This window comes from Ochotona curzoniae, unplaced genomic scaffold (assembly GCF_017591425.1).
Source record: "Ochotona curzoniae isolate NIBS_2020 unplaced genomic scaffold, NIBS_Ocur_1.0 contig_78, whole genome shotgun sequence".
NCBI lineage: Eukaryota > Metazoa > Chordata > Mammalia > Lagomorpha > Ochotonidae > Ochotona > Ochotona curzoniae.
This window is the reverse complement of record NW_024466559.1, coordinates 705,726-719,747: the sequence shown is the minus strand read 5'-3', so window position 1 is coordinate 719,747 and position 14,022 is coordinate 705,726. Positions and strand designations below refer to the sequence as shown.

General features: G+C 42.0%; 1 protein-coding gene across 1 annotated transcript in view; it reads left to right on the top strand.

The window, feature by feature from the left end:
- The window catches only part of ODAD2 (outer dynein arm docking complex subunit 2), a 148,438-nt gene that overhangs the window by 35,571 nt on the left and 98,845 nt on the right, over positions 1-14,022 (top strand). Inside the window, exons 8-9 of the mRNA XM_040992524.1 lie at positions 1,120-1,274; positions 2,730-2,972. Of these exons, the coding sequence (XP_040848458.1) occupies positions 1,120-1,274; positions 2,730-2,972 (398 nt within the window). The remainder of the gene's footprint in view (positions 1-1,119; positions 1,275-2,729; positions 2,973-14,022) is intronic.

Below are 14,022 nucleotides of genomic sequence, written 5' to 3'. Positions count from 1 at the left end.
ATTAGAATTCAGTGTATGAATTTTGAGACCACACTAGAATATATAGGCCTGACTTGCGTAGGAGAAGCGTCAGTTAGGAATACCAATTAATTAACATTTGAAATTAATTTATTTGAGAGGCTCAGAGAGACAGAGAACAGAAAGGTCTCCTTTTGACTGGTTCACTCCTTAAATGCCTGCAACATCTGGGAGTTAGGAAATCAATCCAGGTTTCTCATGTAGATGACAGAAGCCCAACACCTTGAGCCATCATCTGGTACCTTCTCATGTGTCTACCAGCAGCAATATGGAACCAAGGATGAACCTGGAACTCACACCTAGGCATTCTGGAGTGGCATTGCAAGCACACATCTTAACCACTAGGCCAATGCCTATCTCTGGTTCAGTTTGTTAAAGTTACCACTGGGGAAAAATTTCACAGGTAGAAGATGAGCATGACAGGGGCCTCTGCTGTACCTTGTGATGAGGATCTTCTCGAGTGGCCCTTGTAGGGGAATCAGGCCATATTTGCAAGCCACAGCCCCAGAGAAAAGCCGTATGCTTACGGGAAAAGCAGCATCTGCACTAGACTCCCCCTCTGTTGGTGCTGGAATCCCACAACAACAATCAGTTAGAAACATATGTGTAGTAAATATTTACTTCCAGGATGACACAACAATGAATAAACATATTTGAATAAAATGTCACATACTATTCCTGCAACCTATTGCTTCGGGCATAGAAATTCCATTGCAGGAACTCTTCAGTGTACCAACCCTCTGTGTCTCATCTGTCTTCTCTGCTGTGGTTTCCCCAGCCCAAGCTCTGGGCTGCGTCATTGCAGAAACCCTCTGTCCACTCGTGGGAGTCCCAGGCTACTTACTTACCTGTAACTGTCTGATTGGAGGCTCAGGCTGCTCAGATCTGGCTGAGCAGAATCACCAAGTGTGCCAGACGCTGTTGCTCACCCTTACCCAGCTGCTAGTGTCGAGGAGAAATGGATTTTACTCAAAGGGGCGCTCAGAAAATGATACTCTCAAAAAGAACTTTGATAGCTGTTCAAGTGGAGGCCGCTCACACCTCCATCGCAAATCTCAGTGTGTTGCTCACTGGGCACCTCTGGTCCGACCTTCTCTCTAGTGTGCTGAGGACGAGGACACCCGTGAACTGGTTCGACTGCATGGAGGACTGAAGCCTCTGGCCAGCCTGCTCAGCAAGACTGACAACAAGGAACGGCTGGCTGCTGTCACGGGGGCAATATGGAAGTGTTCCATCAGCAAGGAAAATGTGGCCAAGTAAGAGAAGGCACTTGACAGGCTGTCGTTAATACCTGTCCCCTGGGTTACATTTTTAGTTTAATGCTGCTGAGATAAAGGGGCTACACCTTCATGCTTCTCCCTGGAAGCACCCTGACCCCATCATGCTAGGGAAAGGATTTTCCAGGCCTTGCATATGGCAGCCACGGATAGGAGAAGCAGCCTTGATATTTCCGCTGAGTCCACCCCAAGTTGAGGTGAATTTCCCAGGGAATCTTCTGAGGTGCACATGGTTCCATTCAGTCCCCTTTTCCAAAGATAAACAGTGATTGACAACTAGCCTAACTTTGCGGGGCCACTTTCTGGTGAGGTCTAAGGAAGTTACCGGAAGGAGTTATCATACAAAGGAATGTGTTTGCAGCAACGGTGGCCCCGGGGAGCTTCTGGAGCCTGTTAGGACAGCTGTCTTTCATGTTAGGGAGTAGGGGGCTGTGTGAGAGGGTAAGTGCTCATCACCACACGTGCAGACCTGGTGCAGATCTTGCCCCAACTTAACTACCATGCTGTGGTTAGAAGGCTTGAGTAAGCCCTCCTGGGCTGGACAGCTTAGCACAACGTGGCCTCTGGATGCTCCTTGACCCTTCTTTGCAGGCATCACTCTCGCAGAAAGGTCTGGACTGGTCCAGAGTGGCTGGGGATTGCATCCTTCCCCAGAATGTGGCTAAAAACCTGAAATAGCCCACTGTGGAGAACAAAAGGGCCTTGGAGTCTTGCAACAGCAATGAGTCACAACAACCTCTTTGGTACATTCGGGACATTCAGCTGGAGACACGATCAGTTGCTTTCAAGGAACAACCACTTTCAAATAGTTTTCATTGAATTGTTTTCAATGAAATTGAAATTAATTTGAAATTGAAACAAAATTATTTTTAGAGTTACCTTTATTTTAATCTTTTAATGTCTAGCTCTTTGTAAAAAGTATTTGTGTGGATCATACTTTCATCTGAGTGTTTTAGCTTTCACATCCTCCCTCAAGCTCACACTGAAGAGACAGATGGACAATGGTGATGTGCAAGCGATTGCCTACCGTGGGAGGCCTTTTCAACCCAAGTAGGCTCGATGAAGTCACGCTTAGTGTGCCTAAAAGCAACACTACATAAAGTATAATTTATTCCCATTCAACCTGTAGAATGTTTTGTTGATGTGAAATAGTCTCTGAAGGGCAAACCTCAGCAGAAAGGAAGTGCAGAGCTCAGAGGTGGGTGAAGCCATGGCTATGCAGTGAGACCAGGGCACAGGCCTGCAGCAGGTGGCTGGGCATGGGCGCCAAGCTTCAAATCAGCTACCTCATTATGCGGATGAATTACTGCGTTCTTCATAGAGATGTATGGGTTGAATGAGCATATTGTCAAAGTTCAATGACTTTGATTACCTTGAATATTACCAGATGGCGTTGTACAGTAAATAATCTTCTGTCTGCCCTGATGAACTTAGGTTTCGGGAGTATAAAGCCATTGAGACTTTGGTGGGACTTCTGACGAACCAGCCTGAGGAAGTGCTTATCAACGTGGTGGGAGCCCTGGGGGAATGCTGCCAGGAGCACGAGAACCGCGTCATCGTCCGCAGGTGTGGTGGCATTCAGCCGCTGGTGAACCTCCTCGTTGGGATAAACCAGGCTCTTCTCGTGAATGTCACCAAAGCAGTTGGCGCCTGTGCAGTCGAGCCCGAGAGTATGGCGTAAGTAGAAACGGGGACCGTGGGATGGACGGGAGGAGGGCACTAGGTGAGAGCTGGGGGAGGTAGTGTCAGTCGTGAGAACGCATGCTGCTCCCAGATCATGAATTGTTTCAGGTGAGATGCGGGGCAGAGCTGGAAAATGTGGAAGGATTTTCAGTGCCACGTATTGAGTTTCTCGTGGAAATCTGTAATACAATCAACAAAAAGAATTATTCTCTTTAAGGAGCTGGGGTCGTAGGTCATTCTTGATTATGTTTCTGTAGTATTCTTTTTTTCCAAAGATTTGTTTATTTTTATTGTAAAGTCAGATATATAGAGAAGAGGAGAGACAGAGGGGAAGATCTTTCGTCCAATGATTCACTCCCCAAGTGACAGCAATGGCCGGTGCTGCGTCGATCAGAAGCCAGGAACCAGGAATTTCCTCTAGGTCTCCCACATGGGTGCAGGGTCCCAAGGCTCTGGGCCGTTTTTGACTACTTCCCCAGGCCACAAGCAGGGAGCTGGATGGGAAATGGAGCTGCTGGGATTAGAACTGATGCCCATATGGGATCCCGGCGCGTTCAAGGCGAGGCCTTTAGCTGCTAGGCCACCATGCTGGGCCCTCTGTAGTATTCTTAATTCTTACCAATTCAGTAGCCAGATTTTCAGTATCTAAAAAAAAAAAAAAAAAGGTGACCTGTGGAGGTAAAGAAAGGATTTTAATCTCTGATCTTGATAGCTAAGCACGTGATTATCTAATTAGGAAAAAAAGATTTAACCGTGGTACAGTTTTAGGACGATAGCAAAGAGGTCAGCACTGTGGTCCAGTGGTTTAAGCTGTCTTTTGTGATGATGTGATCAGTTAGAGTCCAGCTGGTCAGCGTCTGATCCAGCTGCCTGTTGATGTGTGTGGGAAAGCACCACAAGATGGCCTGAGTACTCCAGCTCCTCGATGGGGTACTGTGCTCGGCCTTTGTGGCCATTGTTTATTTATTTGGAAAGAGGAGTCAGAGACTGACAGAGACCTTCCACCCACTGGTTCACTCCGCAGATGCCCAGATCAGCTGGAGTGGGGCAGCTGAAGTCACAAGATAGGAACTCCCTTTTAGGCCTCCATGTCGGTGACAGGAACACGAACATCTGAACCATCACACGCTTTCCCAGGGTGTGCAGAGCTGGGACTCAAGCCCAGGTTCACTGGAAGGGGCTGCGGAGGTCCTAAGCCATCTCTTCGTGATCCCTGAGCCAACTGCTTGCCACTCTTGGTGACTGTTCACTTCTTAATACGTATATTGGATTTTATTCCTGTAGATCAGAGTTCATTCTTGCAAAATTTTTATCTTATTTTAACAAGGTCTCTGCAGTGCATTATGAGGTCATCCGGTGGGTGCCAGAAAAGCCTTTTTAACATTTTTGTATTACTCTCCATGCTGGGGCTTCAAACTCTTCTTGCTACAGCTCTTTCCAGGAAATCCTTATTTTGTGCCCTTTCAGTTGAATCATTTTGAGAAAAGGTCATGGAAGACAATCATACTCTTTTCTTACTTTGAGGCTTAAAGCTTCTTGTCTTTAAAACAACAAAATAGAAGTGGGAAAAAATGGTTGAACCTAGGTTGGGGAGCTAGGGAATAAAGGGGTAAATTTTAAGATAGTGGATGATGAGGTGGCAGTAGATATGTACACATCAGTAAATATACTAAGTGTGTTTTTAGAATTTTCTTATTAGAAGTTTGACTTAGGGCCAGAGGTGTGACAACTACAGGAAAGATCAAAAGTGGAAGAAAGATTGTATTATCCTAAAGAAGAAAATAGTGACAATTGGAATTTATGAAGCACTCCAGAAAATGTTATGAATTTTGAACTAGGCATAATGTGCTGCCAGCTAACACGAGCTCAATCTTTCTCCTCAGATGTCCTGGTCATTCGGTGCATAGTCAACTTCTTTGTTCTCTTTATGGGGCAGAGATGAGGGGCGGTAACTGGGCCTGGAAGAGGTGGGTGGGTTGGCAGTATGTCTCGTGAGGAAGAGTGGACCCTAAGGACATGTCCTCTTGTGGTGTCTGTTGCTGTCTTCTACCCAAGGAGGTGGCTGAGACACTGTGGACAGAGGACGGCTAAGCAGAATGCTTGCCAGATTGTAGCACAGGGCAGTAGTCATCTTTTCAACGATTTGGAGGGAATCAGATTGACTGCCAGAGTGCTTAAAACAGAATGGAGATGGATTATTACAGTAAAGAGATTGGCATTGTGGCATTGTGTTTGAGATAATTCTATTACAAAAGCCAACACATAAATTCAATTTTCCCACAGTGACAAGGCTGTTAAGATAGTATGTTCCCTCCTAATAGAAGAGCCTTAAGAATCATAGAATGGCTAACCAAAGACTTTATAATTTAAGCAGTTTTAAAAATCACGTTGTCAGAGCTCAGAAATAAACAGTAAAATGATTGAGCTAAAAGCCTGGATGGACACCAAAGTGATGTATTGAATGCAGATGAAAATACAGACTGGAATATGGTATGTAGCAAATTCAAAGGTCAAATGCAAAAGAAAAATATATGAAAATGCTGATGAAGAAATTGTTAAATATGGAACCCAAGGAGGTGCAACATACATATAATTGGCGTTCACAAGTCAACTACAGGCTGGAAATGATGAAACTCGGTAACCAATGGACCATGAGTCTAAAGACAGAAGAAATATTCCCTGTGAAAGTCAGAAAGACACCCCAAAGAGTGGTATTGATACAGAGTGGCCAGCCACAATGCATGTCCTAAATAAACAGTTTAAATGGCAAAAATGAAGCAGAAATCTAAGTGCATCCCAGAAGAGGAAGCGGGCTACTGGGACACGTTGGCTGCAGACTTTACCAGTACTTCTTTTCGTGCCAGAAGATGTTAGGGAGAAAATTTGCCCTAGCATTTCACGCTCACCAAGCTGCCATTCATAAAGGGCAACAAAGGAATTAGTGACTTTTGAACTCACTAGATCTCCTTGGAAAACTTCTTGATCACAGAAATGAGCTATTCAAGACCCTAGTCAAAGAGAAATGTTTCAAAGCAACAAAATTGTGGTGAGAAACTACCAGCGCAAACCACTGAGTTCATTTAAATATGAGCCTGAGACCCATGGTGAAGGAATTATCATTAAGGAAATCAACTAGTAAAAACAAAACTGGCAAGAAAAAAGTCAGCACAGGACGGATATGCAAGTGTGTGGATTCTGTCCTCTTTCCTGTATATAGAAATCAGCAAATAGCAGACAAGGCATTATTTTTTTCTAAATGTGGTGTACGCACCCACTTATCTGTCTTACCTATCCATAGTATGTGCAGGGATACAGAGAAATGCAGAAGTAATTACTGTTTCTGGATAATACGATTTGAGGGCTTTTTGTTTTGTTTTTTACTGCTTTGTGCTTTTCTGGACAATGTATACGATAAAATATATGCCATCTAGGTGTATCATGGCAAGTGGCTGGAAAGGGAGGGGAAGGTAGAAAACCCAGTGTCATACTGTCAAGGTATATTTAACTGATTTATCTGAGAATCCTCTTCTTCTTCTTTTTTTTTTTTATTGATTACATTGCATTATGCTACACAGTTTCATAGGCTCTGGGATTCCCCCAACCCCTCCCCATGCCCTCCTCCCATGGTGGATTCCTCCACCTTGGTGCAGTATTACAGTTCAAATTCAGTCTAAATTCTTTCATTGCAAGCATACACCAAGCATAGAGTCCAGCCTCTTATTGTCCAGGTAAACTCAATAGTTTCCTGGGGAGACCATCTCTGGTCTGAAGGCAGAGCCGGCAAAATATCATCCCGATCATTTAAAAGCCACAACATGTCATCAACAACAATTTACAACATTATGGAATTGTTTAACATGGTATTGAATAACCAATATATTAAAAAAAAAGCAAGTTCTTAACAACATCCTGTGACTACTTCATTAACCATTCAATTTTAGTTTATATCCAACCCGCTTCTATACATCTTAAAATGGCTATAGGGTACTATTCAGCTGTCTTGTGTCTATTTTCATTTTAGTATTTAGCAGTTTATAGTGTTGAAGCATGATTTTGCTGAATTTGGCAGATTTTAGGATAGTATAAACTGGCTTATAACTCTAACAAGGCATATGTCAACAGTTGAGGTGCAGAACAGTTTTAGGAGGGGTGTGCAGAGAAATCTTTAATACCTTAGTGAGGAGTAACTAATCTTTGTGTCCTACCTAGTAAGGTATGTGTGAGTCCACGCTGACCGTTTTCTGTCTGGTTCTAAGCTTTCCTTGCTGTTCTGTCTATCTATTCTAATTTTTTGTGTGTTTGTTTTGGGGGGGCCCTCCAGAGCCACCCTGATGGTCATTGCAAGAGAGGGTGGGGATCCAAAGTTGGAACTAAGTAAGGACCAGAGAAAGCTCCTCTCCCTAGTCCTGAAGGAAGCTTCCTGTTCTTCTGTTTCTGCGGACCGCTCAGTGCTCCTGGCTGTTGTTCAATGACCTTGGATCCTGCGAGGAAGGATTTGGGCTTCTTCCATCCCATGTGGTAGATCCAAACGGGGGTGGATGACCTCAGAGTTCATGGCCTCCGAAGGCACTCCAATTCCCCGTGGTCTCCTTGGCAGTTGGGATGTAGTCCTTGATGAAGTTCCAGGAGTCTCCAGGGCTGGGATACAAGTCTCCTCCTGTCCACCTTCTCCACTCTGGGGTCCCCCCTGCTCTGTGCATATGACCTCCTGTTAAGAGGTTGTCAGGGTCGCTCTTGATTCCCCCTATATGTCTTGTAGTTTTACTATTGTCTAATGCTGATTCGAGTCTGTTGTCCATATGTTCCCTGATATGTTCCTGATAGGTTATACTTCACGTCTTCCTCACACATTCTAAGGAGATGGAAGATTTCTCTGCTCTCCCACCCCATTTCCGAGTAGCATAGGGTTTTAATAGCATATTAGGTTTTACAATCCTTTGATGTAGATCATAAGCAGTCTGGAGAGTCCTCTTCTTTAAATAGCAGAATGTTAAGCTTGTAACTATTACTAAAGGACTATGCTATCGTGATAATATGGGGGAAAATGTTGGGAAGAAAACTGTGTAACGGAAAATAACAAAAACAAGAAAAAAAGAGGACACAGTGGAGAGTGAATGCCAAAAATACCACCTTTACAGAATCAAAGTTTTTGGCTAATAGCTTGCACAATCCTACTTTGTATTGTGTATATGAAGGTCACTTAAAGTATGTCTATGAAATATAATAAAAGAAATTGACAGGATAAAGAGTTATGAAGAAAAGCTAGGTGGAGCCAGGTGGCCACCTCAACAAGACATGTTAAGAAGAGCACAACATCAGGGGGATGGGCAAGGGTGATGACCAACAGCTGGAGGACCAATAACTGAAGGTGAACTTCAGGAGCAGAGAGGCAAAAATCAGCCTGTTCATCACACAGTGCCACACCAAGAAGAACCAGGTTCAAGGGAAGCACCTCCATTGTGTAATGAAAAGCTGGGTCCAAGCAGCCATGCGGGGCAGCCCCTTGGCGGTTGGCTGTCCATCTCGAGAGCTTAAGGTGAGCGTGTGGACTGTCTACGCAGTATTACGAATACTTGGTGACTGGTAGTATGGATAACCAGAGAGGTTGCTTCCACCACTTGCTGTAGCTGATGAAAAGAGAGGATGTCTGCAAATAAGCTAAGAATAGTGAGGAAAACCAAAAGTGTGACTTGGTGGGGGCAAAAGGGAAAAGAGCGTAGGAAGGAGAGAAGGGAACCAGATGTCTCAAATTCTGCGGCAAGATCTCTCACAAGGAAGCCCAAATGGGTTTTCTTGAGCAGCCGCTCTTTGTGCGTGTGGATGTGGTGTTCCCGCACGTGTTTTCATAAACACACAGGGGTCATCTGAGAGCATTTTTGAGTTTGGTGAGGGTCCAACCGTTACTCATGGCATCTCCATGAAGCATGTCAGACATGCTTCTGATTGCTAGAGTGACAGGATTTATTGCATCTTGGACCTTCAAGTGAGACATAAGGGAATGATAAATATTCCATCCCAGTGTAAGTTCCTGTAGAGTCCATGGGCTAGAAACTTATTTTAATGATGAGCAGTCTTATGTTTTAATGATCTGACTTTGGCTGTGGTTGAAATTTAGGCCACTTATAAGGATCAATGTGTACATTTTTGGCACAGTTTTACTGACCTGAGGTCACAGAAGGCATTAGCAATTCTCTTCCCTTATATATTTCTCAGTAAGAATAAGAAATATAATCCTAAGGGTAACAGTTTGGCTACTGGATTAAAGGTGATTTTAATGAAATCAATGGTTCCATAAAATTCTCTTGATTGTTTTTAGTACTTCAGACTACTACTTTCAAAAAAGGGGTGTGAAATATACTCACCGTACACCCCCCTAGTTTTTAAACAAGCAGTAAATATCCTGGTAAAATAGATTTATGATGAATTTTCCTTTTCTTGTTGACTGTTAGTGTCTATTTGATACATACAGAATTCATCTGGAGGTAATTTGGCCTTCAAGTATATAAAATCACACCAACATTGCAAAAAAAGCTATTAACACTTGTGTTCTGGGGAACGTAATTTTTTTTAATAAAATCATATACAGTTTCAAATATCTTAAAATATTAAAGGTAAAAGACCTCTAGAAATGTCTGAAATGCATTTTCCATACCTCAGAATCTTTACTTTTTGTTTTTTATTAAGTTTCTTTTTAACTTATACTTTGAAATAGCATTAGGTTTATTGAAAATTCGCAATAACCAGCAGTAGTGGTAGAAGCTTGAGGCTTTGCTCCATTACCTACTGCCAGCCTCCTTGGACACCCAGCACAAAGCCAGATGAGAAGCAGAGGGGCCAGCAACCAGGAGTCTCCATATGGGATGCAGGTGTCTCGAGCAAACAGGAGTCTAGTAAGGGATGCCGGTACCCAAACAACAGCTGAGACCACTGGGACAAGTGTTACCCTTCCCATGTCCCAAAAGTTGTGTGTGTGTGTGTGTGTGTGTGTGTGTGTGTGTGTGTGTGTGTGTGTGTTTTAAATAAAAACTTCAATTCCCAAATGGATTTTTAAATTTTTATTTTGTTGAGATATTTCTTTGACACCTGTTACACTACATTTTGGTTTGAGTGTTCTGGTTATTGTGCTCCTACCTTAGTAGAAGTCACTGCTGCTTTCTTGATGATTATCTGCAAGGTGAAGTCTGAGGAGACATCCCTCTTCCCTGCTAACTGTGTGTACAGGGACGAGCTGCAGCTGCACCATGTTGCCTCGCTCATCCCTCTCTATGTAGCTTTGTAGACTGGTCTACATACTGGTATTTCTGTCTCTGTCTTCCTACACTTTTTCCATTTTTTTCCTAAGGCAGGTACTATATTACTTGATGCTCAAGTTTTTTAAAACAATTTTTAACTTCTTCTTCTTATTATTATCATCATTTTATGATACAGTTTCATAGGCCCTGGGATTTCCTTTACCCATTCCCCAAACACCTCCTCCCACACTGAGTTCCCCTATATCATTGCTCTGGTATAGTTCTTCATAAACAGTCATAAGTCCATGATTGTGAGCATGGACAATGGCAGAGAGTTCAGCATCCTATTGTCAAGATATAGTTAACAGTTTCATTGTCTGGAAGTAGAGATGCAGACTGCATTTTATCCTTACAACTGGATATGACAGTCTCCATTACACAGTTACTATATATCCCCTTAAATGAAAAGCCACAAAACAAAATCAACAGCAGGAAGAAAAAGGGAGAAAATCTATAACACCATGAAGTTAAATAACATGCTATTGAATGACTAATGTGTTGCTGAAGAAATGAAAAAGAAAATCACCACCCTGACATATTTTGTTGAAGTGCTGGTTTGAGTTCTGCTCTGCTTCCAGTTAAGCTTCGTGTTAATGTGCCCGAGAAGGCCCAAGTGTCATGCAGTTATAAATATATATTAAAAAAAAAGAATGGCTTATGCCCATGGCTTCCTCTTAGATATGTAAATTCTTTATGTTCGAAATCTTTTCTACAAATACTTAGAGGACTGCTTTCCTAGATATAGTATTTTTGGTTCCTATTTTTTAGTAAAGTTTTTTAAAGGTGCTACTCTGTTGTTGCCTTCCTTCATCTTTTTTTTTTTTTTAAATCATGAATCTTTTGATTAACTCCATTATTCTTTTATGCAAAACATATGATATACTTGATTAGAAGCCTGAAATTCTAATGTCTTACATTTTCCATAACTTCAAAATGATGTGTAAAGGTCAGTTTTAGATAAAACAAAAAAGACGTAGATTCTACGTTCTTCATAAGAAATTGAGAGAGAGGTGGTACTCTTAGTTTTCTGAAATGCCCGAGATTCTAAGAAAGTCTGCCTTATAGCATGCCTAAGCAATATACTAATTTCCTACAATTTCTCATGTAAAATATTTTCCTTCTACACATTGCAAAATAAACATTTGCTGAACTGATTGTTACATGGCCCAGTGTTATGTGATCATGTAATGAAAGACTCTTTCATAAAACATATACACAAGGATAGAATTAAAGCTTCCCATGGCATCTGTAACTCGAAATTTCCTGTCTTTTGTGGTTCAAACGTAATTATGTTGCATTTACATAGTTTTTCAAAATTTTTACGTTGGATTTATTTGTTCTTTGTAAAAGGGTGGGGAAGGGAAGCTCTGCCTGTTTGCATACAGAGGCGAGTCAGTCTCTTTGTGGCTGCACAGCTATTTGTTTTGCCACAGAACCTTTTAGGGTTTATACAAGACACAAAATAGACCATACGCTTGACATGTTTGTATCAGTAAGAACATTTCCCTGCTATTCACATTTTCATTGTGCCTCCCATCTGCAGAGTTTTAATAGAGTGTAAATGTAACAAAGGTATAATAATGCCAAATGAAAAGTGATTAAGTGAATCATTTAATCCTCAGAAGCTTTATTGTTCTTTTTTTTAAAAAAGATTTATTTAAAGTTCAAGTGACAAAGGGAAAGAGAGAGAGGGAGAGGAAGAGCGGAATCTGCTTACTGGTTCACTCTCTAGATAGCCTCAACAGCTGGGACTGGGTCAGTTCAAAGCCAAGAGTCAGGACCTTTGGGCTCGGCGTGGTAGCTTAATGGCTAAAGTCCTTACCTTGCACATACCAGGATCCCATATGATTACTGGTTCTAATACTGGCAGCCCTACTTCCCATCCAGCTCCCAACTTGTGACCTGGGAAAGCAGTCGAGGATTCCCCAAAGCCTTGGGACCCTGCACCCGCATGGGAGACCCGGAAAAGCTCCTGGCTCCTGACTTCGAATTGACTCAGCTCCAACCATTGTGGCTGCTTGGGTAGTGAATCAGCAGACAGATCTTCCTTTCTGTCTCTGCTTTACTTTGTATGTCTGTCAAACAAAAAAAATCTTTAAAAACAAACAAAGAGTCAGGACCTTCATCCATGTCTCCACACATGGGTGGCAGGAACCAAGCACTTGAGCCATTTTTCACTATTTTCTCCAGGTCATGTGCAAGGATCTACATCGGAAGTAAAGCATCCGGGACACGAACCCATGTCCATATAGGATGCTGGTGCTGCTGAGCTTGACTGGCTGTGCCACAATGCCATCCCTATTCATGTTCAGGCAGTTTCACATAAATATTGTGTAGATTTCAATTTTCCACATTATATCTCATCTAGCCATTTAGGGTAAGTGCTTAAGTTTGGTAGCTAAGTAAGCAGGCTGCTCAGTTCTTCTTTCTATGTTTGCAATAAAAGCAATAATGTTAGCACTTGAAGAGAAAACTACATTACACAGTAAAGAAACATATTGCATAACTGTCAACCAGCCAAAAATTGGAACATCTCCAAAAGTCCCTTGACTGCTCCTTATCGAAGCTCACGCAATACCATCTCTCTTTATTATGGAAACGGCTCCCTTCTTGCATTTTATGGTACTAAATATCTTGCTTTGTTAATATTGAACTAAGAACACATGTCTGTAAATGCTGCTTGGAAGTGTATCCAAGTGTATGGAGGCCAAGAGTGAACGTTTATTTTTATCTTCTTTGTTCAAAGCTATGGGCAATTTTGCATTTAATTGTTCAGTTTGTTGATATTTAACAGTAGTGGACACCCATGTAGCCACTGGCCAAAAGCAGACATAAAACAGTTTCTCCAGGAACGTTTACTTCATTGCTCTTTTGCAGTTTCTCCTACCCTCTTATACTTTTTTTTAAATTTCCATTGGTATTGATTTGTTGTGCATATTCTTGAAGTGAAGTTTCTAAGTCGGGCAACGGATATTTGACTTTGTTAGACACTCGGAGACAGCACACTAAAGAGGTTGCACAGTTTGCGCTCCCACGGGGGCCACCAGTTACTGCTGTCAGTCTTTGATACTTAGCCGTCCTCTTACGATGAAATGTGTCACAGCAGCTTTCACTTTCATTTCCCTCCATATCTGGTGCTGTTGAGTGACTTCATGGGCTTGTAGTGCACATATTCTGTTGGAGCCTGTGCAGGTGTTTTGCTCATTTTTAATTGATTTGTCTTTTTAAAACTGATTCAAAGAAACCACTCTCTCTTGTTTTACCTTTTGAAAAGATTGTTTTTTATTCCATGATACAGTTCCACAGGCTCCAGGATTTCCTGTTCCCCCTCCCCAAACCCCATCCCCACTTCCTCCATGTCATTACAATAGTATTTTTGGATTCAAATTTGTTATTGGGGCACATATGCTTTGGAATATTCTTCTTCTCAGTAAGCATTTAGTTTGCTTTTGATGCAGTTCAACCTACCAATTTCTGTTTTTGTTGGTTTTATGTCCTTTCTTTGATCAAAGTTGGTTTTTAAGTAGGAGTGTAAGAGGATCTAAGTCCATTTTTCATTCGATATCCAGTTGTTTCCAGTATTATTTATTGGAAAAATAGCTTGGTGCCTTAATTGAAATTCAGCTGACTACGAATGAGCGCGTATATTCAGAACATGACTTTCATTCATCTATTTTTCTGTCTTTAGGACAACGCCAGTGTATCTTGATTACTATAGCTTTGAAATACTGGGAAACTTCAAAAATTTTATG